Source organism: Balaenoptera musculus, chromosome 11 (assembly GCF_009873245.2).
Source record: "Balaenoptera musculus isolate JJ_BM4_2016_0621 chromosome 11, mBalMus1.pri.v3, whole genome shotgun sequence".
Taxonomy (NCBI): domain Eukaryota; kingdom Metazoa; phylum Chordata; class Mammalia; order Artiodactyla; family Balaenopteridae; genus Balaenoptera; species Balaenoptera musculus.
Window position 1 is genome coordinate 90,921,277 of NC_045795.1, and position 23,807 is coordinate 90,945,083.

At 39.4% G+C, this 23,807-nt stretch overlaps 1 protein-coding gene across 11 annotated transcripts in view; it reads left to right on the plus strand.

Moving 5' to 3' along the window:
- CNTN4 (contactin 4) overlaps window positions 1-23,807 on the plus strand; it is a 950,914-nt gene that overhangs the window by 789,640 nt on the left and 137,467 nt on the right. For all 11 annotated transcript variants that reach the window (XM_036869673.1, XM_036869675.1, XM_036869674.1 and 8 more), the window contains 3 exons: window positions 5,943-6,079; window positions 8,354-8,483; window positions 22,355-22,505. In XM_036869673.1, coding sequence (XP_036725568.1) covers window positions 5,943-6,079; window positions 8,354-8,483; window positions 22,355-22,505 — 418 coding nt within the window. The remainder of the gene's footprint in view (window positions 1-5,942; window positions 6,080-8,353; window positions 8,484-22,354; window positions 22,506-23,807) is intronic.

Consider the following 23,807-nt stretch of genomic DNA (forward strand, 5'->3'; position numbering starts at 1 on the left):
TAGTGAACCAGCCTTAAGACCTTTTTCATGAATGTATGGCTAATTGCCAATCCTTTTTTATTCATTGATTCATTTCTCAAGTTCTGAAATGACTACAGCACATCCAGGAAGAAAAGAGAAAACGTATGCTCTTATAGAAATTAGGTAGCAGTAAAAGAGTTAAACCAACCCATTCAAAAACAATACACGTGACGGCACAGAACAGTTTTGCTGTTTGTGCCCTATGAGCTGTATGTGTTCAGGAGGATAGCAGTTGACAGATCAGGGAAGGCTTCATGGAGGAGGTGTTTCTGTAGAGTGAACACTGGGTAGGGATGAAGGGGAGGAGAACATTCCAAAAACACAAGTTGTTTTGAACAAAGATAAGAGGCAGGAGCTGGCTTATTGGATTTGAGAACAAAGAAGACCCTCATTTGACAGGAGCTGTGTGTTCACTGGGCATACTTGGAGAGAAAGTGAGAGAACTAGGTAGAACCAGATGACAGAGCACTTTAAATATTAGCCTAAAAATATGAAATGATGGCAATGTTCTCTTAATTTGTAGAGCATTTACAGTGTGCAAAGCACATTCGCACATCCTATCCATTATCTCATGCATGGATTACTTCCTACAATCATATCTGTTTTATATATTAATGAGTACCTATTAATAGAAACGTACCTGCTTTTGGTTACCCTTAAGTGTGCCTTCACATAGTTGGTTTTTATATTCTTTGTGGCTTATCATTGTTACCTGTGAGACAGTTGGCCTGGTGGCACCTCCTGTGCCATTGCCAGCAGTAAAAGTACAGTGCAACTTACATAGAGATGAAGAGATCACAAATAGGAAAGTCTGAGTGAAGCAGTAATTAACAGAGAACCCAGGAGATCCAAGAATTCAGATGGTTCAAGAGGTAATTAAAGGTTTAGCACATTAAAGTCAGAAGGGACTTTAGACACCATCAAGTCCAGCCTCCCCTTGATTCAAATGAGAAAATGTACACACTCAATCTCCAGGTTCCAAATTCAAAGCTCTTTCTACAAAAGGACAAGATTTAGATACCTCAAAATAGTACTTTTCAACATGTATGTATTGTTAACAATTGTCACGTTACTTTTTTAAACATGAAATTTTCAATATTTAAAACAAAGGAAGGCTGTCCTAGTTGAAGGACGTCCCTCCCAAGAACTCTCTGAGCGTCATAGAACTGAATTTGAAAACCCTCATTAGCAGGGATCCCCAACCCCCGGCCACGGACTGGTACCAGTCCGTGGCCTGTTAGGTACAGCAGGAGGTGAGCGGCGGGCGAGTGAGCGAAGCTTCACCTGTGTTTACAGCCGCTCCCCATCGCTCACATTACCACCTGAGCTCCACCTCCTGTCGGATCAGCGTAGGCATTAGTTTCTCAGAGAAGCGCGAACCCTACTGTGGACTGAGCATACAAGGGATCTAGGTTGCGTGCTCCTTATGAGAACCTAATGCCTGATGATCTGAGGTGGAGCTGAGGCAGTGATGCTAGTGCTGGGGAGCGGCTGCAAATACAGATTATCATTAGCAGAGAGGTGTGACTGCCCTGAGACCATAATAAATCAGTTGCTTGCAGAAACACTATCAGTGAGTGGCAAGTGACAACTAAGCTGCATCTTATGGAGTAGACTGGACATAAGCAACACACTTCGGGTGTCACTGTCTCCCATCACGCCCAGATGGGACCATCTAGTTGCAGGAAAACAAGCTCAGGGCTCCCAGTGATTCTGCATTATGGTGAGTTGTATAATTATTTCATTATATATTACAATATAATAATAATAGAAATAAAGTGCACAATAAATGTAATGCGCTTGAGTCATCCCAAAACCATCCCCCACCTCCAGTCCGTGGAAACATTATCTTCCACAAAACCGGTCCCTGATGCCAAAAAGGTTGGGGACCACTGCCCATTAGGATATTGATTGCTGGTGTTGTGTGGGGAGTGGATGAGAGCCTGAAGTCAGAGGACTGGAGATTATGAGGGGAGATCAAATTTGGACCCTAGCACAGAACACAGTATGAGTATTTCTTGTGAAGCTCGTCCTACCTTTTAGTGACTTCTACAAATGAGAAGTTGAGGGTTTAAGAGGAAACTATAACAATAAATTGGAAGACTCTCTACAGTAAGGTTGGAAAATGAATAGTTCAAGTGCCAATACTGGGGATGTTGGATTCAAGGTAAAGATACTGACAGTATCTCAATGATTCTGTCAACACTATAAGAATTCCAGCTGGAGATAAAGATTTGGGAAGCAACTATATATATGGTAAACTGAAGCGAAGTACTTATCTTCAGGCTCATAGAGCTCACTATCAGTGTAATTCTTAAGTAATGTTAGCCAAACCTCTGCATTCCTTGGACGTCATTCATCTTCTCCAAGACTGTGTAAGCGACCAGAAATAATTTTGAATGGCTACAGGTCATCATCCTAATAGCAGTTTAAATTGTTTTTCCCCATTATATCCTTTCTTTAAAATTTTTAACTTTCTAAGGTCTAAGGCTCATGATGGCATTTCTTTCTACCAGAAATTTCTGGTTTTGGACAGTTAGAGAGCCAGATACGGCTGAGAATTGTTTGACCACTAAGTTCAAATTATATCTGTCTGCAATATAAATTGTTATTGGATAAGATGCTTGCATGATTCCAGTGGCTGGAATACACATTGACTTAGGTCATTTCTGGCAGTTATTGAACTAAAGATTGAAATGAAGAGCTTGTTCATTTATCCAACAGACTAACAGTGTCACAGGGTCAAATAAAACACAACCATTTAACCTTATATTTGAATTTGTATCTTGAGAACAAGACTTAAGATGTTTTAGAGGAGAGATTCTTCTATTCAAACCTTGAGAGAACATGAATGGCCAAAACAGATGGTTCTGTTTTAATATGTGGATATGATTAATTCTGTTTAGTATTTGGGATCTATATATATAATGCCCCAAAAGGCATTTAGACATAACCTTCTTTCTGAAACAATAGGACTGAATCAACCTGTTCAAGCCTTCCTTGGAGCTATTTTTTAGACATGGAGTTATAAAATGTAGTCAAACCTAGATATTAGGTGATAAATACAATGGACCCAAATACATTATCCAAAACAAGTTACAGGAAACAATATTTTCTATTATGCACTAAAATGGACCATTTGTCATCCAAGGACTTTGAACTGGGTGACCCAAAGAACTATGTAGAGATATGAATAATTTCCATCAGGCACAGGACTATTCTATTAGAAAAAACTCACCCACTTAGAGATGATTCATCCAATCTAAGTGAGTGGCAGAAGAAACCTTCACTGTGTGGGCTTTTGCCCTGTAGATCTGCAGTTGGCATGTTAAAAAACAACATTATCTCATTCTTTGCCATTTATATAATATGATCTTCCAATCCTGATCCCCCTGGGCCCATGTCCAGGTATTGACTTCAAGAGGGACATGTTTATATCATTTCAAATTTGACGTCTATGAATTCATTTTACTTCGGGAGGAATAGGTTTTTAACCATTCAAATTTGTTTTTCATGAATTAATTTTACTTAAAAAAAAAAAAAAAAAAAAAGGAAAGTACCTGACGATGTCTCACAAAGGCTGAATTTGCTGTTGATTTCACCTTGACTAGCACAAATCACTACCATTGAGCATTCCTGTCGAGCACCTTAACCTCCATAACCCTGTTGCAAGAGACAGAATGAGCCCTCAGAAGTGTTTAATTAGTTAGAACTTTGCAAGGTCTTTTCCAAATCCTCTCAAGGCCCTCCCTTCCCTTCCCCATCTCCTTTTTTGAGATTGCAAGGTAGTGCTTCCAGCTTTCTGTATGTTTGAAAGAAAGCAAAGAATAAGCCCAAGAGTTACAGGAAATCTATGACATTGAAATCTCTGTCTCTGCACATGGTTTTGATGTTTCCTTTTTGAACTTCAACTTGACATTGCTTCATAAGTTACATTTGCCCTTCCATTTTTTTTCTTCCTCACTCTCTTTGAAAAGTTTGGCTTAGTTGTTAATATTCCACACAGATTTCTGTAGCTTTTCTTTTTTGCTTTGTTTTCATAAACTCTGTGGGGGGTAAATATTCAGCAGATTGAATGTGAAATCAGGCAGACAACTGCCATTAGCCTTATCAGGGTTACACATCAGATTTTCCAGGCAGAGAACTAAAAAGGTGTCTACCTTTTGAGCTCCTTTGCATTAGCAGCAGGAAGATTAAGAACAATGGTAGGCTTGCAGCTCTTTCAAGGATAAAGGTTATAACCCTTCGTTCAAGTTAATACTTGTTGATGTTATAACTTTTTTGAAAGTTGACCCTTTCAGCCTCTCTGCATGTGCAGCAATGCATCATCCCCATCAGTAGAGGATTTGTAAAATTGTGCTTTGCTCTTTGAAAAACATGAAATTGCTTATACATGGATAAAAGGAGAAAGCAGCATTTATTCAGGGACCTAGAGACCTCTGCTGGTTAAGTGACTTGTTAGTGTTTTTCCAGTTTCATTTATTGCTGGGAAGATAAGATAGCTTGGCCTCAACACTAGTCATTTCCTTTTGCATTGAATTATGGATGATCAGTAGCCTCACTGAATAAAGACACTGAGGTCAAGTCAGCAAAGAGATGTGTTAAGAATATTGAGTAGCATCTTCTAATTAAATACTGATACCAGTTCTGACTATTAAGTTTACGTTGGTAGGCATTATCCTATGGAAGTGCCTTGTTAGAAGATAACATTCCAGAATGACAGCTGTGCTTCTCTCCTGCATGAACTTTGGGCTGAGGGTCTTCTGCCTAAATATGTTTGCCATTATAGTTACCAATGGCACGAATTGTGCTTTAGGGAAGGCTTGGTATTGATGAAGACTTTTTAGGGAACGTAGGTTAACATTGTCTTTATCTCCCTTAAGAACAAGGAAAGAAAATATGACCTTAATTGAAGCATGAAAAATTAGGCATAATTTTGGTGGGGAGAGTGGAAGAGGGCATTGGGCAGTGTGGGAATTAAGTGCTGTCTTGAATTCCTGTGTTAGATTGTGGGCAGGACTTGATTTCCTGAGAAGGTTTTGGTAAAAACCAGGGCTCATTCAGAGATTTGGAATTCCAGGGCCATACACTTGTGGATGACATTCTATCAATATGAAAGAAGTCAATAATAGAAAATGATGATAGCCTCGAAGGAGAAAGGAGTCACAAAAAGTATCCATATGATGTGTGTGAGAGACACCCAGAAATATAGTGCCTTAAATAAGAAGTTTATTTCTCTCACATGTATCTCTCCAAAAATAGGCAGGTGGGTCTGGTGCTGCTTTATTCCACAAGGTCATTCAAGGTCCGAGGCTGGCAGGTCAGCATTTTCATCCTACATAGCTTCATCTCTGAGCTCAAAGCTGTTTCAGTTGTTGCTTTTTCCAATCAGTGGGGAAGGCAGTGAGAGTCCAGGACAAGTATCTTTAAGTCAGTAACCTGGAAGTTGCTCGTATCACTTTCACACACACCACATATCATTGGGATGAACTTAGTCCCATGGTTACCACCAGCTGCAAAGGAATCTTGGAAATGCAGTGTGTAGCTAGAAAAAACATGAGCCCAGCTAAAAGTAGTAGGCTGGTGGTGGGAGATTTCTCTTATTAAAAGGAAAAAAGGAAGAATAGATATTCGGGGGGAAGGGCAGTTAATTTCACCATATGACTCAGGGTAGTGTTATTCATCCTGCCTTTAGTGATGAAAAAACCAGCCACGTGGGCTGCAAAAATACGACATTCAGAGTTGGACATAGGGTGGGTGTTTTCTAAAAGCACCCCCTGAACTTCTACCCAGCTTTGTAATTTGCATAACCTCTGGAAAAGGAATTTTATTATAAGCCTATTTTTGTCCTTTGATTGCATATGATAAACATGGATTGAACATACACTGAATGTATGTCTTTGCTTTGTGAACTGCTATAGCTCAACCTAATTGGATTCAAAAAATAAATGACATTCATGTGGCCATTGAAGAAAATGTCTTCTGGGAATGTAAAGCCAATGGAAGGCCCAAACCTACATACAGGTGGCTGAAAAATGGTGAACCACTGTTAACTCGGGTAAGCAAATGGATGATAATTGTGTCTTAATATTTACTGTAATGTTGAATGTGGTGTTGTTGCTATGGAAACCGAAAAATGACCAGTTGTCTCCAAAATAATATGCAACCCGATGCCATAAATAGTGGAAAAAGTGAAAGCGAATGCAGTTGATAAATACAAACTGTACATAAATCTGATTCTCCAGCCTTGTTCAACCTTGTTAAGCATCTATTGTTCATCTTTGGCCTTCAGAGATTAACATCTCTGGCTTTACAATTGGAAAGTTATGCTGAAGGTCTGGAACATGTAATTGTGCTAAGACACAAATTTGTGTGTATGCTAGACAAGAATGAGTGAGTAATACCTTTCAGCATCCAAATTCTCCCCTTCAGTGTGGTTTTATTATCGTCTTCCGTCTGAGGAGACTAGTGGACAAATGGTCCAGTATGTTCACCAGCAGAATGCCCACTCTGCCTTAGACGTTTAGCAATGCCACATGCAAGCTCGAGACTAACACCTCTAATGCAACAGAAATAGAAGAAAAACTAAAAGTGATGAGTGAGGCCGGAGGCACCAGCCTATAGGCCCTGAAGCAGGCAGTAGTAGCTGAGAGCTCAGGTATAAAAAAAATCCTCTCTGGAGACAAGGGTACAATATCCTTGTAGCTAAGGCTTAAGTGCAAAAGCCCACAAACTGCTGCCTGGCTTAATAGGACTCTGTGACGTAAGAGAGGTAGAAGGTACCAGGTTATGCCCCCCAGTGGCCCTGGACGGGAATTGCAGTAGCCCCAGCATCCTCCCAGATCAGGACCTGAGAGAAGCCATGAGTAGTTCTGCTTCTGGACCAGCGGCCCAGGGGTTGAGGTGGAGGCAACCACAAAACTGCTAAATAGAGGGGAAAAGACAGGCAAAAGTAACTCCTTTTCAAAATAAGCCTGTACACCAATATTCCAAACCATATGCAAAAAAAATATTTTTAGAAAGATAACCAACCTGGAGAAGAGTCTAACACAGAAATCGGAATAAGTCTGTTAAGGATGCTCAAAGAGATAACTGAAGGAATAATGCCCATAAAAATAAGTGAAGGTGGGACCTTAGAAAGGGGAACAATTGTGTCCAGTTTAAGTTTCCTTATGTATTTTCCTAGTGAAGTCAAATGTTCGCTGAAATTTGACATTTTCCTCAGGCCCCAAGTTGAGAGCCAGTTTTTTGTGCTCAGGTTTCCGCCCCCGTCAGCCCCCAGAGAAGAGCGACTGCTCTGAGCGCTGGCCGGGACGTCAGTGTGGTGTGTGCAGCCGCAGAAACGGGCTGCTGTGATGAGCCTGGTCCACAGCCTGCCACCCACACCTCTGCCTGTCACTGCTGGACTCTTTTTGGTCCCATGATTCTCTCAATTCTAAAAGCCAAACTCAAATCACTAGAGTGTAAGTACCCAGGTAACTGGCATTTTCTTCCCTTTATTTAATGTGAGAGAACATGGATGCTGAGAGTTGATCAAAGCCTAATATGGAGTCCACCCAACTAAATCACAACCCCGAAGCAACCAGAAAACCAGTAGGTCTTTATATATTTTACTTTCTTAAATGGCAGGTCTCTTGGAGAAGAGGAGATCCTTTTGGGTACTTATAAAAATTGACCCCTCAAGTTACGTAGCCTCAGGCTGATGAATGAGGATGGTCTATTGTTGCATACACTAACTTTGCTTTCTTCAGATTGGCTACCAGCAGATGGTCCTAAGCTTAGATCATGCCACCTATAGCAATTGAGTAAGGGAACATTAAATTATTAATATCTACTCTTTTTCTTAGTAAATTTCAGCTGACATTAAATATTTGTCTCTGCTTCATCCAAGAAGATTACAATCCTATTAACCTTCAAAGTGTTGCCTGATCATAATCTGAGTGTTTTAACTACTCTAAACGGTAAACTTACTTGTATTTCCCACTCCTCACCCACAGTTAGCACAAAGCCTTGGAGTAAAAAAAGCATTTTAAATTTCAACTTCATCAATTTAGAGGGGATATTAATCTGAATGGTTTCACTATTAAATCAATGAGAGCTCAAGAGAGTCCTACAATTTAAATTCCATTTACCAACTGATGTACGGGTTGTTCCATTTAGCATCTGACCTGCCACAAATTTAGTTGACAGATAAATAGATCATGGTATGTAAATTGCTTATGTGATAGCTATTTTCTTCCCATTAAGCCCCTTTGATATAACATGCAGCAAAATTGCCTTAGGGTCTCAGTTGTAGAAGGTCATTGTTTTGTGTTCCTCTTTTCTTTCACAGGATAGAATTCATATCGAGCAAGGAACACTCAACATAACAATAGTGAACCTCTCAGACGCTGGCATGTATCAGTGTGTGGCAGAAAATAAACATGGAGTTATCTTTTCCAGCGCAGAGCTTAGTGTTATAGGTGAGTCTTTATACTGGAAAGAAGAAAAGTAAAAACTCTTAAAATCACTAAACTACCATGTCCTCTGCCAAACATAAACGTTCAATCCAAGAAAAAGGGGTGAAGAAATCTTTAGACCGAAGATATCGCTCGAGAAACAAGGAATGCATTCTGCAAGCATTAAGAAGAGACCACTTTCTAAATCAGTTTCTCCTGATGCTTACAATGGGTGACGCAGTTCCCTTGGCGCTCATTTTTATTCCTCTATCAGCCCCTCTTCTAAATTGAGTGAAGTTTATGAAATGCTTTGGCGTCTGTTGCTATCACTCTGATTGGGCTTGGAGAGAGGAAGAGCTGACTTGGTGTGGAAAGGTGTATTTGAACAGCCAGCAAGGTGCATCTTGTTCTTTCACCTCTGAATTTTCCAGGCTATGCACTGGTGGTCTGCCCCTCCAGCTCCATTTTTCACCATGTGCCCCTTTCCTTCTGCTCTTCAGCAATGCTGAGCTTTCCGTGCTGCATGTTCACCACCCTCCCTTCCCCCACAGGCCACTGGTCCACACTGTTTCCTCTACCTAGAGTGCTTTTCTGTCCCCTCTTCATGTATCATGCTACCGTTGCATTTTACATTTGCTTATGTGATTTTTCTGTCTTTTTCTCTAACTGCCCTTTAACTTCCCCATGATATCATGGACCGTATTTGGTTTAACTCATCATTTAATCTTCAGGACTTAATACAATGTTGAAGCACAAAGTATGTGCTCAATAAATAATGAATGAATGTAAGGATGAATGACTGTACTAAGTGATGAAGGAGTTGAGAGACTGTTAAAAAAATGAATTAATGAGTTAAGTAAATCATTGAAAACACAAGTTAAGTGATTTAACAAACCTATGGGCATTAAAAACAAACAAACAAACAAACAAGCAAACAAGAACTCCAGGCCATCAACTTGCATTTGTCTTGTAGAAAAATCTTGACTCTGACTTCAGAATTTATCTTAAATGTCTAAGCAGCAGTTCTTCGTAGAGAGAACATAATAGAAAGATTATAAATAAGAGAAAGGCAGCACACAAAGGGAGCTGATTCCATAAGCCCTGATAATTTCCCCAGATTCAGAGACCTGACTTGCCCTTCTGTAAAGCACTTCTTGGTGCCTGGCCTGTAGATCTGACATGCATAGGTAGTTGCTGCCGAATTGAATGTCTTTCCACCCTCTGCAAGGTAAAAATGGATGGAAAAGCTTCCATAATTGTTGTTCTCACCAAATTCTTTACTTGAGCCAACACCCCATCAAAGACAAGAATTTGTGAGAGTTCACGAGGCTGCCGTCTTTCTCAAAGAGGCCTAGGAGAATTCTTTTCTCCCGGAGTCATCATCAGCTTGGCTTGGCCTACTGTAAGGATGACCTAAACACACATACCTCCCACCCTATAAACATTGAGAACAATAATTCCGACTTCCTCCAGGACAAGTACAGTGATCCCACCGTGGCCAGATGGGCTCTGATTATTGGTAGTTAGAGCCGATTCTTGTGGAGCGCAGTTCATGAAGGTAGATTGCTTTGGATGTTCTGCAGAAAGAAGAGTGTTCTCTATTAAACACTATGTCAGCTGGTTAGAAGAACAGCTAAAACTGAGGGTGTGTGGCCTAAGAAATGAATCACATAGTCCTGAAACCTTCTAAGTGAGTGCTGGCCAATTGCTAAGTCTGGGGACGCCGTGATAATTTTAAAAGATTTTGTAGGTCCCTTAGTTAAAATGAGAAAATTTGACAGTAACAGATGACTGGAAATCATGGGACATAGTCATGGGATAAAGATAGAGGATGACTAAAGTCCCAAAAGCAGAGCCAAAAGTGAGAAAGGCTGTTAAATGATTTTTATCAAGAGCACATACCCACAGCTGAACTTAACAGTATGTAGAGATGTGTATGTGTGTATACATCCATCTCTATATATCCATATCTATATATATGTATGTTATGATTTACATTTATATATCCCAAGATCCTCACCAGATCCTTTCCATTCCCCCTACCCAGGGTTCAAGGCCTGTGAGGTGGTAATCACTGCTTCAACTCTTACATTCAGAGGTTTATTTCAAATCATTTCCAGTTGGAACTAATTCCAAATGATTTCGTGATCTGAGTCCTTTCTTAAGTCCCTTAAGATCAGCAAGCAAGATCAGTAAAGATCAGATAAAAATGCCTGAGACGTTATTTAACCCCCCTGATTTCAACCTTGTTGAGTATGAGAACAGTAAGGCATGTCAGTAAATGATGCAGGCCAAACAAGTGGTGAAAATAGTAAGTCTTCCAGAAATTCAGGGAAGAGTTTAGCTAATGGACTGGGCTAGTCAGGTGAGCTTTGAAAAATAATTTTTGTACAGGCAAAAAAAAAAAAAAGAAAAGGACCAGGAACATTGCAGAATAGAGTGAGATGGCCTGAACAAAGGTTCAAAGTTATAAAACATCTGGATAGTTTCTTGCCCACAGAGAATCCTGAATGTTTTTCAGAATTTTTGATTCAAATACATAAAGCGTACAGGCAAACTTTAAACTTGAAAGAGAAAGATGGAAAAATTAATGGCCAATTTTAGAGGATCTTAAACAACAAGCTTAGAAGTTCTCTATTTAATATCCCATTTTTCCTGCCAAAAAAAAAAAAAATCATGTTAGTATATTCCAAGTGACTTGAAGGGCAGTTAAGTATTGAATGGGTGAATCCTAGAGTCCATCTGAAGTGAAGGAGGGAGAAGACATTTGACTATTTAAAAATACACATAAATTAATATTGGTTAATTGGGTAAGCTCTAATACGATTGTGTTTCACAAGTCACTTTGTTTCTTGTCAAATGGTAATAGTTTGACTCTTATGGATCAAATAACTGAGTAGTTATTACCTGTATTAAAATCTTAGAGAGGTTGAATTGAACAAAGAAACAAAATGAAAACAAGGTACTTCAGTATGAGGAAGAAAAAATGGAGGTTGGTTCCAGCTATCGATCAAATTTCAGCATCCTCCAGTGCTAGAGAGGAGATTCCCTTTCATGCTGGGTAATAGCCCTAAAGTCATGAGTAAGAGATGGCTAGGAAGCATATATTTAATAGGCTTTTCCCTTGGTCTTGTTTTATGTGTTCTGCCTGTGTACTTAATGTATATGTAACGTATCTATAATTAATGGATTGAAACTGCTAAATAATTAACCTAGGTGCTGGGTGATTTACTCACCAGGTGGGTGAATGCCATAGAGAGACTTTTACCTTGAGGTCAGTATATTAGAGTAGGCTTGGTATGAGTACATCAAATAGAAATGTCCTTGTTTGTGACTGACCTATTGCAATTGATAGTTTATTATTCCTCAAGGCAACTGTTCCCAGACTTTTTCTCCTGTGTTAGCCTAGGTCATGGATGAGATTCACTCGTGTGACATATGCTCGTGAGCATCCCTGGGGTGCTACACAATTCCCTGGGTCATACCATCATCGCATCTCTCTCTCCACTCATGAAGGCATGTTGGAGTTAGAGTGAATAGACTCTTATAATCTTGGGGAAATTTGAGTCTTTTATAAAAAATATAATTAAAAAAACAAACTAGGTATTTTATTGATTTAAAAGTAACTTTTCTAATGAAATATTTCTATTCGTGTTTAATGTTTGTGTCCACTTAGGTAGATGATCATATTGGTACCAGGGAATGCTGACTGAATTGCTAAACTTGAAATTTTCTGTGCTGCTCCAACAGAATACTAATGTCATTCTGTATATATCGTGTGGTAAAGATAGAGGATGCCTAAGCCCTCAAAAGCAGAGGCAGGGATTCAGGTACCTATGAGTCACTGGAGGAGTGTCCTCTGGGAAAAACCTGGAAGAGAATGCAAGCTAGGGAGGGCATGGAGGGTAGCTGAGCAGGGACATGGTCTCAGGTGAAGTCTCGCCTATATCGCATCCTGGAGGGAGATGTCTAGAGTATAAACTGCATCTCAGAGCTATTCCCACCTGAGGCAAGGAGGCTGGCCTTTTAAAAAAATCTCTGTATCAGTTATTCATTGGACTGCCCTTTAGGTGGTGGTAGCAATGGCAGGGCAGCTGGAGCAAAACCTCCCAGTCAATTTCCCAGAGAAGGTGGCAGCTGGAGGTGGTAGACAACCAATGCTTGCAGCAGCTGGGGCCAGAAAAAAGAATCTGAGTGAGGGTACCAACAATTCTGTATAGAAGACAAGTGATTTGCTAGGGCAAGATGCTTGGGTACTGGGTCCAGTTTACCTGGGTCATAACCAGCAGTGTCACTAGAGTATCTCTGATTTTGAAATGGGATGAACTATCCCAAAGAGCAAGTGGGTGTCTTCACATTCAGGTGGTCTTGAATGTGACCTGACTTTGCCAAGACTGTATAAGGGATAGAAGTAGCTTCGCCCTGAGGAGTTTCCGTCTGATGGTTCAGGACCGTGGGGATTCTCCTGGCCCATGTGGTGGAGAGCATCTCCTGGCCTGTGTGGTCGAGAATGTCCTGGCAGGACATTCCAATGCCATTAAGGAACTGATGGTCCAATTAAAGTGAGGTGCAGGCTTGAGCAATTATCTGGTTAATTTGGCATTTGTCCAAATGATTGGCTCACAAATTAGAAAAACATTAAGGCTAAACTAAAAGTGATTTCACAGGGACTTCCACAAGTGCTCATCTGCATCTAAGTCTGATTTCTCAACTGCCTCGTTGAGCCAGATTACAAAATCGTCAAACGTGTTGAGTGTGATCAGCATCCAATGAGAGGACGGACGCCTTTCTTACCCAAATGTCATCTAGGCAGGAGCTTTGCATTAACTCGTCATGAAGAGGAGAAGCTATGCACTTGGATCTCAAATGCAAATCTGCTATCTTTTAACAAGTTGCTAAGCCTACATTTATCAGTAAAATGAGGGTGCTACTCCTCACTGTCAAAACTAAAAGAGATCACATGTGAAAACTTCTTGCAGATCTAAAAGTGTAGCAATATAGTAAGATGTGTTTTGTTTGTTTGTTTGTTGCTGTTTTTAACTAGTATCCATACCAAAAGCTTATAATGTAGACAGCTGCACAATCACCAGAAAACCCCATTTCAGTGGTTCTCAAATTGTGCTGCATATGACAGCCATCTGGGGAGTTCTTTAAGAGCCCAATACTCTACCATCCTCCCTACCAACTAATTCAATCCCTGGGCCTGGGACCCCGGGGCCCTTTATTCCTTAAAGCCACCCAGGTGTGATTCCAATGGACAGCACAGTTTGGGAACTACTACTGTAATTGATCAGATCAGAAGGTAATTAAGTTTTCCCATGGTATTGATTCTCAAACTTTACCACGCATCAGAATCACTTGGAGGACTTGTTAAAACACAGCTTGCTGAGCGCTACCTCCTGAGTTTCTGACACAGTAGTTCTGGGGTGGGGCCTGAGGATGTGCATTTCTAACAAGTTCCCAGGTGATGCTGACGCCGCCGGTCTAACACCGCACTTGGAGAACCACGATCCTAAGATAGGAAGTCTAGCCTAAACAGAGGGTTTTTTGTTGTTGTTGTTGTTTGTTTGTTTAAGTTGAATATGGTCTACCTGGCAAACCTTCTGATTTGGATCAGGACTCTGAAACTAAAGTCCTTCTGCAGAAGAGAAATATCAAGCATCAGAGATTCCAACCATGTCTTAAAGGCCCCATTTTACCAAGATGGTGAGTTAGAATTAGGCCCACAGAGTGACTTTGGCTGCCATGTGAGGATATACTTAGATGTTCTTGGCGTCTCCCTTCTGTGTCTTAAAGCCAACTGAAGGGAGACTTTGAAATCTGAAGGATAAATATTATGACAATTCCTTATGTCATTTCCCCCAAAGGAATGCCTTCAGCGAGTTAGAGTTTAAAATATAACTCAGGAATGCAGCCCAAGGCATCACTGAGTCTTAATCCCATGTACTGTTGGCCTACTGCATCTGCAAATTCAGTGTTGTTGGATTCAACCAACTGTAGATTTTGGAAGCTATGGGTACGGAGCGCCGGATGTACTATCCTTCCACCGAAGTCTGAGTTTTCTGTAAAGTGCTATGAAGGCATTATCCATTCCAAAGTCCTTAGTCCTTTACATAAAGGGATTTCCAATAGATTGTTAAGGTGTAGAATCAGGAGGAAAGTTTGTCTTCTAAAAAATTATATGGTTTGGTTTGGTTTGGTTTACTGTTTTTGTTTGTTTTTTATTAGTTAGAAAGAAATATATTCTTTTTCCCTCTGCCCATCACGTTGACTTGTCTGTTTTGGCTTCAGAGTAGCTCACTTTATTGTACTAAGTCTAGTAAGATGGTTTCCTACCTTTCCTATGTTTGACATCAGCCATATTTTAAATGTATTTATTACTTTATGTCTTTTACCATTATCTGCTGCAAGTCTCTATGAATTACTGAATAAATAAATAAATGAAATATTTTTTCTCTCCACTACTTTCTGGCAGCAAATTGATTCTCTTTTAGTAGCCTGACCCAGGGAGTATTAGAATTGGTGTTCACAAAGATTTAGCAGTGAGTTTCAAACTTTGATGCATTTTTAAACTACTTGGGGGTCTTGTTAAACTCAGATTCTGATTTCAGATCTGGGGTGGGGCCTGAGAGTCTGCATTTTTAACAAGCTCCCAGGTGATCACCAATGCTTCTGCTCTGAGGATCACTGTTTTAGTGGCAAAAATAGTAAAATTTAAATTATCAGGTCCCCTTTCGTGGTGGGTAGAGTTGAGGAGGTCCTCCAAGTGATTCTTATGATCAGTTAAATTTAGGTGCCCTCATCTAAGATCTGCTCTATAGAACCCTTTGTTATCCACTCTTAAGCCATCCCAGCGGAGTAGGTAACTTGTAAAAGCAAGTAGGAGTTGGAGGGAGGAATAAAGATTTGTTGGTATAACCACTCTACTTCCAATTAATCCATGCTTCCATGATTGAACCTAGTATTGACAAAAGCTCTATTAATCATGTGAGACAATTTCTTCTAGAAACAGAGCGTTTGTACCAACAACATTCCAGCTTTTTTTTCCCAACTTGAGCAGACATTGGCTCTTCTAGGCTCCTGAAGAAATTCATTTGTACTTAGTATGAGGCACATTGCGTTTAATAAAGCCTTTTGAATGTGGTTGAAAATAAGCATAGCACAAAGGCAAAAAAAAAGCAACAAACAAAAAAACAAAACAAAAAACTCCTTCAGTTAAGTGCCTTATTGAAGGAACATGATAAGCAAGAGATAAGTCACTGCTGGGCTATATAAACATCGCTTGTCCACATTGCAGTATGTTTCTCTTGAGCCCGCATGTCTAGGTCAGGGCACGTGTAGCTGAAGCCCTTAAAACTGCTGTGTTATTGTCACTCACAAAGTGTCAGGATACATATTCTTTAAACATAATGAACCAATCAAAGGAATTGGAAGGCAATTGAAGTTCCCGTCTTCTCACCACTGAGTTGTCTGGGAGTACCTGGGAGGAAAGGGGAGACAGTCGTGTTGCCTCAGAGAAAGACCCAAACCTGGGGAAAGCTGAACTCCCAGGGCCCACTTGCCCTGTAACCTTCCCCTAAGTATGTGCTTTAGGGAAGCAGGGAAATGATATTATGTGCCGGAACTAGTTCATATTGGCAGGAGCTGAGTTTATGTATCCTTCTCAGTTCAGCGTTCAGTGACTTCTTGTTGGTAGCCTGAACTCGGCCCTGATGGGAGTATTTGGACCACAGAAATTGGCAAGCACCGAAAACCAAGTTCTTTGGTGTTTTGTTTTGCTTGGAGAGCCAGTTGTTAAACATCTACCATCACACCAGTTCACGTGGTGTGAGAATACAGCCAGCACTCTGCATCCGCCAGTTATGGGGAGCTGGCTGTATTCCTTGCACTATGCTATTCAAATGAGGGACTATCGTATCTGTGGATTTTGGTACCTTCAGGGTCCTGGAGCCAATCTCCCCGTGGATAGCAGATGCCAAGGGACAACCGTATCAACAGCCCATATTGTTTCTTGGGTGATTCTGCTTCATTTGACTGAGGTCCAGAGAGGACAGAGTGTCCTGTACATAAGCCAGGGAGTTCAAGAAGCCATTTACAACCCCACTTGAATAAAAGAAAGGGCTGTGATATCCAGCCAAAGCCTGTGCTAAGTCCGAGATCCATAATTCATAGTCTCTGCCTTCAAGGAACTGATGAGCTAATAATTGCTAATAACAAGTACTACCATTTCTTAACCACTGGAATTCCAGAATTCTCACAGTCTAATTACTCTCTTCTGTTAAGTCAACAAATAGGGGCTTCCCTGCTGGCGCAGTGGTTAAGAATCTGCCTGCCAATGCAGGGGACACAGGTTCGTGGCCTGGTCTAGGAGGATCCCACATGCTGTGGAGCAACTAAGCCCGTGAGCCACAACTACTGAGCCTGCGTGCCTAGAGCCCATGCTCCGCAACAAGAGAAGCCACGCAATGAGAAGCCCGCGCACCGCAATGAAGAGTAGCCCCTGCTCACCACAACTGGAGAAAAATGCCCGCGCGCAGCAACAGACCCAACACAGCAAAAAAAAATTTTTTTTAAATACATAAAATTCAACAAAGATTTCGATCTCATGACAAAGCTACTCGTAATCAAATGTGGCATTGTACTGCCATACACTACTTGTTTAACCAAGGACACAAATACGTGTGAGTGTTTAGGACATTGTGCCAAGTATAATGGAATGTCACTAATTTGGACTGATATAGCAAGTTCAAGTGCTTCCAGATATTTAAAAACGCATACTGTCTTATGATCGTCATACAGATAGGGTAGCTCAAGGGAGGTTAATAGGGGTTTAGCAGCTAAAGCTTTTAAGACATGTAAGAATGATTTTCAATCAACATGTTAATTATGTGTAAGAAATGACGTTCTAAAATGGCTTTAAAATCTTTTTCTTTGAATAAGAAATATTCTACCTATGTCTACACAATTAATGTTTGGCTTTCAAACCTTTATAAAAAGAAAAAAGGGCTAATCTGCATCCTACCTGTTGACAGAGAAAGTGTTGAAAGATCCTGAAATGGATCGTGTGCTTAAAAGCATTTGTCAGTTATCACAGTGCCTGAAGTGCCAACGGTAAAGATGAATTTCTCATCCATACCAGGATGGGTGAGATATAAGATATGACTACTCAGCAATAGAAAGGAACTCACCTAGCAACCTGGGTGGATCTCAAGAGCATTACGCTGACTGAAAAAAAGAAATCCCATAAGATCACATAATGTATGATTTTATATATATATATATATATATATATATATTCTCAAAACCATAGGGCTGCAGAACAGATTGGTGGATTCTAGGCATAGAGAGGACAGACAGGAGGGGGTTGGATGTGCCTCTAAAAGGGTAGCATGAGAGAGATCTTTGTGGTGATGGAAACGTTCTGTATCTTTCTTTCAGTGGAAGGTACAAACATGGAAGTATTTCATAAAATAACATAGAGCTCTACACCCTGTACCCATGATCAGTTTCCTTGTTTTGATGTTGTACTATGCTCACATAAGCTGTAACCACTGAGAGAAACTGCGTAAAGGATACACAAGACCTCTCTGTATTATCTTTGCAACTTCCTGTGAATCTATAATTATTTCAAAATAAAAAGTTTTTTTCTTGTTTTCAAACAAAACTATATTTCTTTAAGCTTTTCAGCTTAAAATGCTCTAAAAATGGGGTGGTGGTGATAGTAGAAATAGCAGAGGGGAAGAGTTGGTATAAAGGACTTACTCTGCGAAGATATTGAACTAAGTACTTTATGTACAACACATGTATTTTATTTAATCTGCAAAGCAACCTTGTGACTATAAATATTATTTGTTTGGTTTTATAATAACTTTCCCAAAAGACCAGGAGCCCATAAACAAGAGCTACCACGGTAGGAGGAGCCCTGGGGAAACGGGACGTTCAGTGAAGTAGACCAAAACCAGCAGGGCAGAGTATTAGAGACTTAGAAGGAACACATTATGTTGATGTTAGAACAGAAAACTCTTACTTCAGCATTTCTTGACAGTCTCCTTGTGCATATCATCCCAAATCAGAGAGGCTGATTTTGCATCAGCCATTCTGAAATGATGGACCTAGAATGAAGAATATTTCCAGTATAGCCAGCTTTCTAGTTACCTACCCAGCAACCAGGAGAAGTTTGGGGTTTTAATATCTGATACCAGCACTATCTCTTCAGTGGTGGAAATACTTGAATGAATATATGTACTCTGGGTTTATTTTTATGGAATGATGAGGTAATAAAGATAATAAATAAAAGTTAGAATAATATGAAATTCTGAACTTCTAAAAGAGCCATCCTTAATAGTCTCCATCAACTGGCAGTGTTCCCAGTGTTGTGTCTACAGACTCTGATAGAAGAGGCACACATAATTATCCTTTCCCCTTCAATAATAGAGTAACACATCACACCCATCTATTTCCCAGATGGGACTGCCACTGCACATCCCATTAAGGAGTTAGCATTCTTACTATCTCTCTTGAGAAATGATCCTAAGGCACAACTTCAGTTTTCAAGGGTTCTGTTGGCCACTTACAATAGCCTTGACATGTGACCAAGAGCCATTTAATTAAGTAAAAACAAACAGTTGAGAATTGCATAGAAGGCTTCTCTCAGCCGGATGATGCTTCTCCTAGCTAATGTAATGTTAATGAATTAAAGATCATTGATAAATAATAAAAAGTTGATTTCCCACAGGGAAGAGGTCCTGTAGCATGGCTTATTCCAACACTGGGAGAGCAGTGCCCCCTAGTCGTCCATGTAAGAAATATTGTCCTCGAAGTGTATTAGATTGAGCAAAAGAGGATCTCCCAGGATTGGTGCTACTCTCAGACTCAAGTGGGTCATTTGACAATTGGTTTTATCTTTTCTGAACTACTAGGAACCCACTGAAATCTCACCTTCAAAGTGCACTCACTTTTTCCAGTGCCAGCAAAGGTTGGATTCTAACAGTGCCCTATTGGGACCTTACCAATAACTTTTAAAACCTGATTCTCTGTGAATGTCAAATTAACAGGGTCCTTTTACTTTGCCTTCAAGCCTCTCCTGAGCCAATGGTTAGTAATCAGAAGAAATATAGGGTACAGACATGAAAGAGCGTCATCCCATAAGCTTTAGGGTATCTCAAGTGTGAAAGATGGTCACAAAATGGCAGAGTATTAAGACACCCAGTAATGGGTCAAGTATTCAAAAACAGATGAAGGTCTAACAATTTTGCCCTAGGAAGCATTGCAGCTTATGGTGGCAACTGGTAGATTTGCAGAGTTAGATAACACTAGAAATAAATTAAGCAAACGAAGTAGACAAAGAGAAAAGATTTAAATTTATAATTCCATTTTTATTAGTGAAAGACATTCAAAGGCAGTCTTATCTCTAGGATATCCAGAAGATAATATGTACATACATGGTACAGTACAAATTCTTTTGACACTGGAATGTGTGTTTTCTGCCTTCTGGTGGCTGATAGCATGCTATTTCAAAGCGTAGACGCAATACATAGTTTTTTGACAAATACACCCATGTGTTGTGCATGGTTTGATTTATGTAACTCCTTTCGAATGCAACTGCAGAATTCCTGTTGAACAGATGAAAAATGTCTGCCTAAAGTGATAAAAATATGTGTGTAGAAAGATATAGTTTTAAGAAGGGATTTTTATATGTTACAGATTTGTAGCTCTATTTCACACAATACCCTTTTTAAAAATCTTCTAGAAACTTGATTTTTTTTTTTTTTTTACATTAATGTGTCAGTTCAGGTGTTTCCATAAGATGGGAGTGAGTCTTTTCTGCTACAAGAACCTTTCTGTGGGACTTCCCTGGCGGTCCAGTGGTTAAGACTCCGTGCTTCCACTGCAGGGGGCACGGATTCCATCCCTGATTGGGGAACTAAGATCCCGCATGCCATGCAGTGAGGCCATAAAGAAAAAAAAAAAAGTAACTTTTCTGTGTTGAAAATGAGCATGTGTGGGAGTGGTAAATGAGGAAGTGAGGTCAGTATAGCAGATGCTGGCTTTGTCCGTGTATGGCACTAGTTCCAGCAACCGAGAACAAGGCCCACTAACTCAGGTCAACACAGCTAGTCAAGGCGGAAAGCACACTGACCGTGACTCTCATTCAGCCCACATTTTCCTCTTGGCTGAGTTTGGTCACGTACTCTAACATAGCGATGTTCAGAGCGTGGTTCTCTTCTGCACTTTGTACTTGTTTTATACTTTACCAATCTCAACTCTTCTCTCTTCCAGCTTCCTTGTTTCATCAAGCTGTCTTCATACACACACACACTGAAGTCGTGTATTTTTTGTAGTATTTGTCTATTAGAAATGTAATCTGTCTTTTTAGTCATGCTAACATATTTACTAGAATGATAATTGTTTTTGTTAGTATTCCTGTTACATAAATATCGAGTACGTCTGTCCTGACCTTATCTTTTTCAGAACCCTATAATTTTTATTATGTGATTTTGCAGATCATACAAGGAATGCATTTATCTAATTGTAGCAAAAACATTTGTACTTGCACTCTACTTATTAATTTCATTTATAATTATGGAATTACTCTTTGAATTATAGATTCCCCTCATGAATCCAAGGAACACAGATTGAAGTATCAATTGCCTGCTAGATTCATTTATTTAGTTTAATCTCACATAGTAAAACCAGCCCCATGTGTACATTGCATCACCCCATTAAAAAGTAACCTTTCCATCTTTCTTTCTTTCTAGACACAAAGTATTTCTATGACAAAAGCATTTAATAAAGGTTTCCCTTGCTTCTGCTGAAGCCTGATTTTATTTTTTTTAATCACCAGCTTACGGTTTGGGTACGTTTAAAAAAACTGACCCCCGTCCTCCCCACCTATATACATACACACTCACTACCTGTCCTCTTTTAAGTAATTTGTGGTTAGCATTTAAATTTCTCATTCAGCATGGTACGAAATCTTAAATTCTATCAGGTCAAATGGCAGTGAGTTAGGGATTTTAAATATGATAAAATTAAGATTCCAGGAGATGAATCTGTGCTCACAACATATCCTAAAACATGTTAATTCAATTAATGCAGAAGAAAATAGAGATTTTTCAGAAAGGCCCCTTCTATATTTCTGTAAGGATACAGGTGTATATCTTTTGTTTTAGGAAAGAAAGAATTATTTAATATTATATCCACATAACTATATATTTGGTGTCAACATGAATGAATTTTTAGAATACTGGTAGTGAGGATGGAATAGAGTTTTGTAAGAGCAAGTCACAATTTATCCAGCAAGAACCAAGCATTGCATTTGGCAGTAGTAGTGGAAAGCTGAACAAAGTCGTTGATTTTAAGGAGAAGCTTTACAGATGGTGATGCTATAGACATTTCAGCACGTCTTCTGATGGAGACATGCACAGAGTGCTATGGAAAAGAGCAGAGGTGGTAACTATCAATGAAGGGAAGCTTTAATCTACACAGTCAGAAAAATACCTTATGGGTTTTTGTTTTGTCTCTCCCTTTTGCTTCCCTGAAATTTTTAAATTTATCTTCATTTGAACATGGAATAATTTTTTTAAAGAATCACTCAATAAAGTGATAGAATGTTCTATATTTTGATCTTCATGTTGGAGTATACCAAATGCATCAAGCTGTATGCACTTACAACTGGTATATTTTACCATATACAAATTACAGCTCAGCTTTTCATAATCTATCAAAACTTCCAGTGCTACGCCCTTTACTTCAGAAAAAAAATGTAACTTCCTCCCTTTGATGCCCAAGACAGCAATAAGTCCATTACAGAAAGAAAAAAGCTATAAAGAATGATCTAGTGAGTTTTTTCTTCCATAATAATTAATTATTCTATTTTCTATATTCTCTTCCAGCTGTGGGCCCGGATTTTTCAAGAACCCTCTTAAAAAAAGTAACTCTTGTCAAAGTGGGAGGTGAAGTTGTCATTGAGTGTAAGCCGAAAGCTTCTCCGAAACCTGTCTACACCTGGAAGAAAGGAAGGGACATATTAAGAGAAAATGAAAGGTATTATCTTGAAATATTTTTAATATTTGATTAACCTGCAATAACTTATAGGTCTGTTATTAATAGTCCTAGAGGGAAGAATTTACTCTCTGCTCTTCGTGAACTAACTGTTAATCAAAGAACTGAAGCTTTGGAAAAGGGTGGTAAATTAGTTGGTCTTTATAATCCTTCTTGATATTAAGATTCTAGAAAGCCCTCCCTGCACAGAGAGGTCACATGATCCCTCTTGAAGGCTGTTGGAACTGCCCAAAGATGAGCAACTAGAAATCATCTTTCTTAATTTTAGCCTAAAATTTATTGGTAGGTTTGCCCACTTTTCTCCATCCTACCTCCTTTTTGTATAAACAAGTAAATCCAGTTCTTCTTTGCGATGACAACCCCTCAGATATTTGGCAGTGGCTAGTATGTCTCTCGTTAGTCTCTCCTTTTTTGGAGCTAAATGTCTCTAATTCCAAAACTCATTCTCAGATAGGATGGTTTTGATCATTTTAATCATGTCTTTGTGAAACAGAGTTCCAAAAAGAAACTTTTTTTGAAAAGTTTTTTTTTTCTTTCTGATATCTAAACTCGTCACCTGTGTGTTTCCTATTGTAAGGGAATTACGTTTAGAAGGCATGTTGTTTATACAGTGTAATTACAGGGGTTGTTGGGGTTTTAGGTCATATTGTGACAAATGGCAGGTATCTCTTAAGACCTTTTCTTGGCCGTCACCTCCATAAAATATATCCGCGACCCCTTTCCGTAATCTACTCAATCTGTTGGAAGATAGTAATTGCGCATGAGTCCATGTCACACATCAGATCACGTTTACCAGCTCTATAATAACGATTTTAATGGATGCTAAAGGTCAAGTACTCAAAGATGCAATTGGGGAAGGCTGTAAAAATGTGTATGTATCAACTTTATACCTGTACACCTTTGGATTTGCATATGCAAAGTAGATCATTACACTGATGATGTCCATATTAATGATTTTTGCAAACAAACCTGATATGATTTATAGATGGTGTATTCACATATATTAAATTTGTAATATACATCTCTCTCTGATTTCTATCATATCAAGAAAGCAGTATAGTTTACAAATTATTGGCATGGCATTTAAATCTGGAGTCCAAGTTGGAACTTGAGAGCACAGTTTCTTATTTTATGTACCACATGTATTGCTTAGATTAAGGCTACATTTTTAAAGTTTTAATATAACCATGATATAAAGAAAAAAATTTTTTAATAATATGGATAAGAGACAGACATGTCAAAAACCGTGAATGAATGAAGCTCGAACAACATGGTAGATCAAAA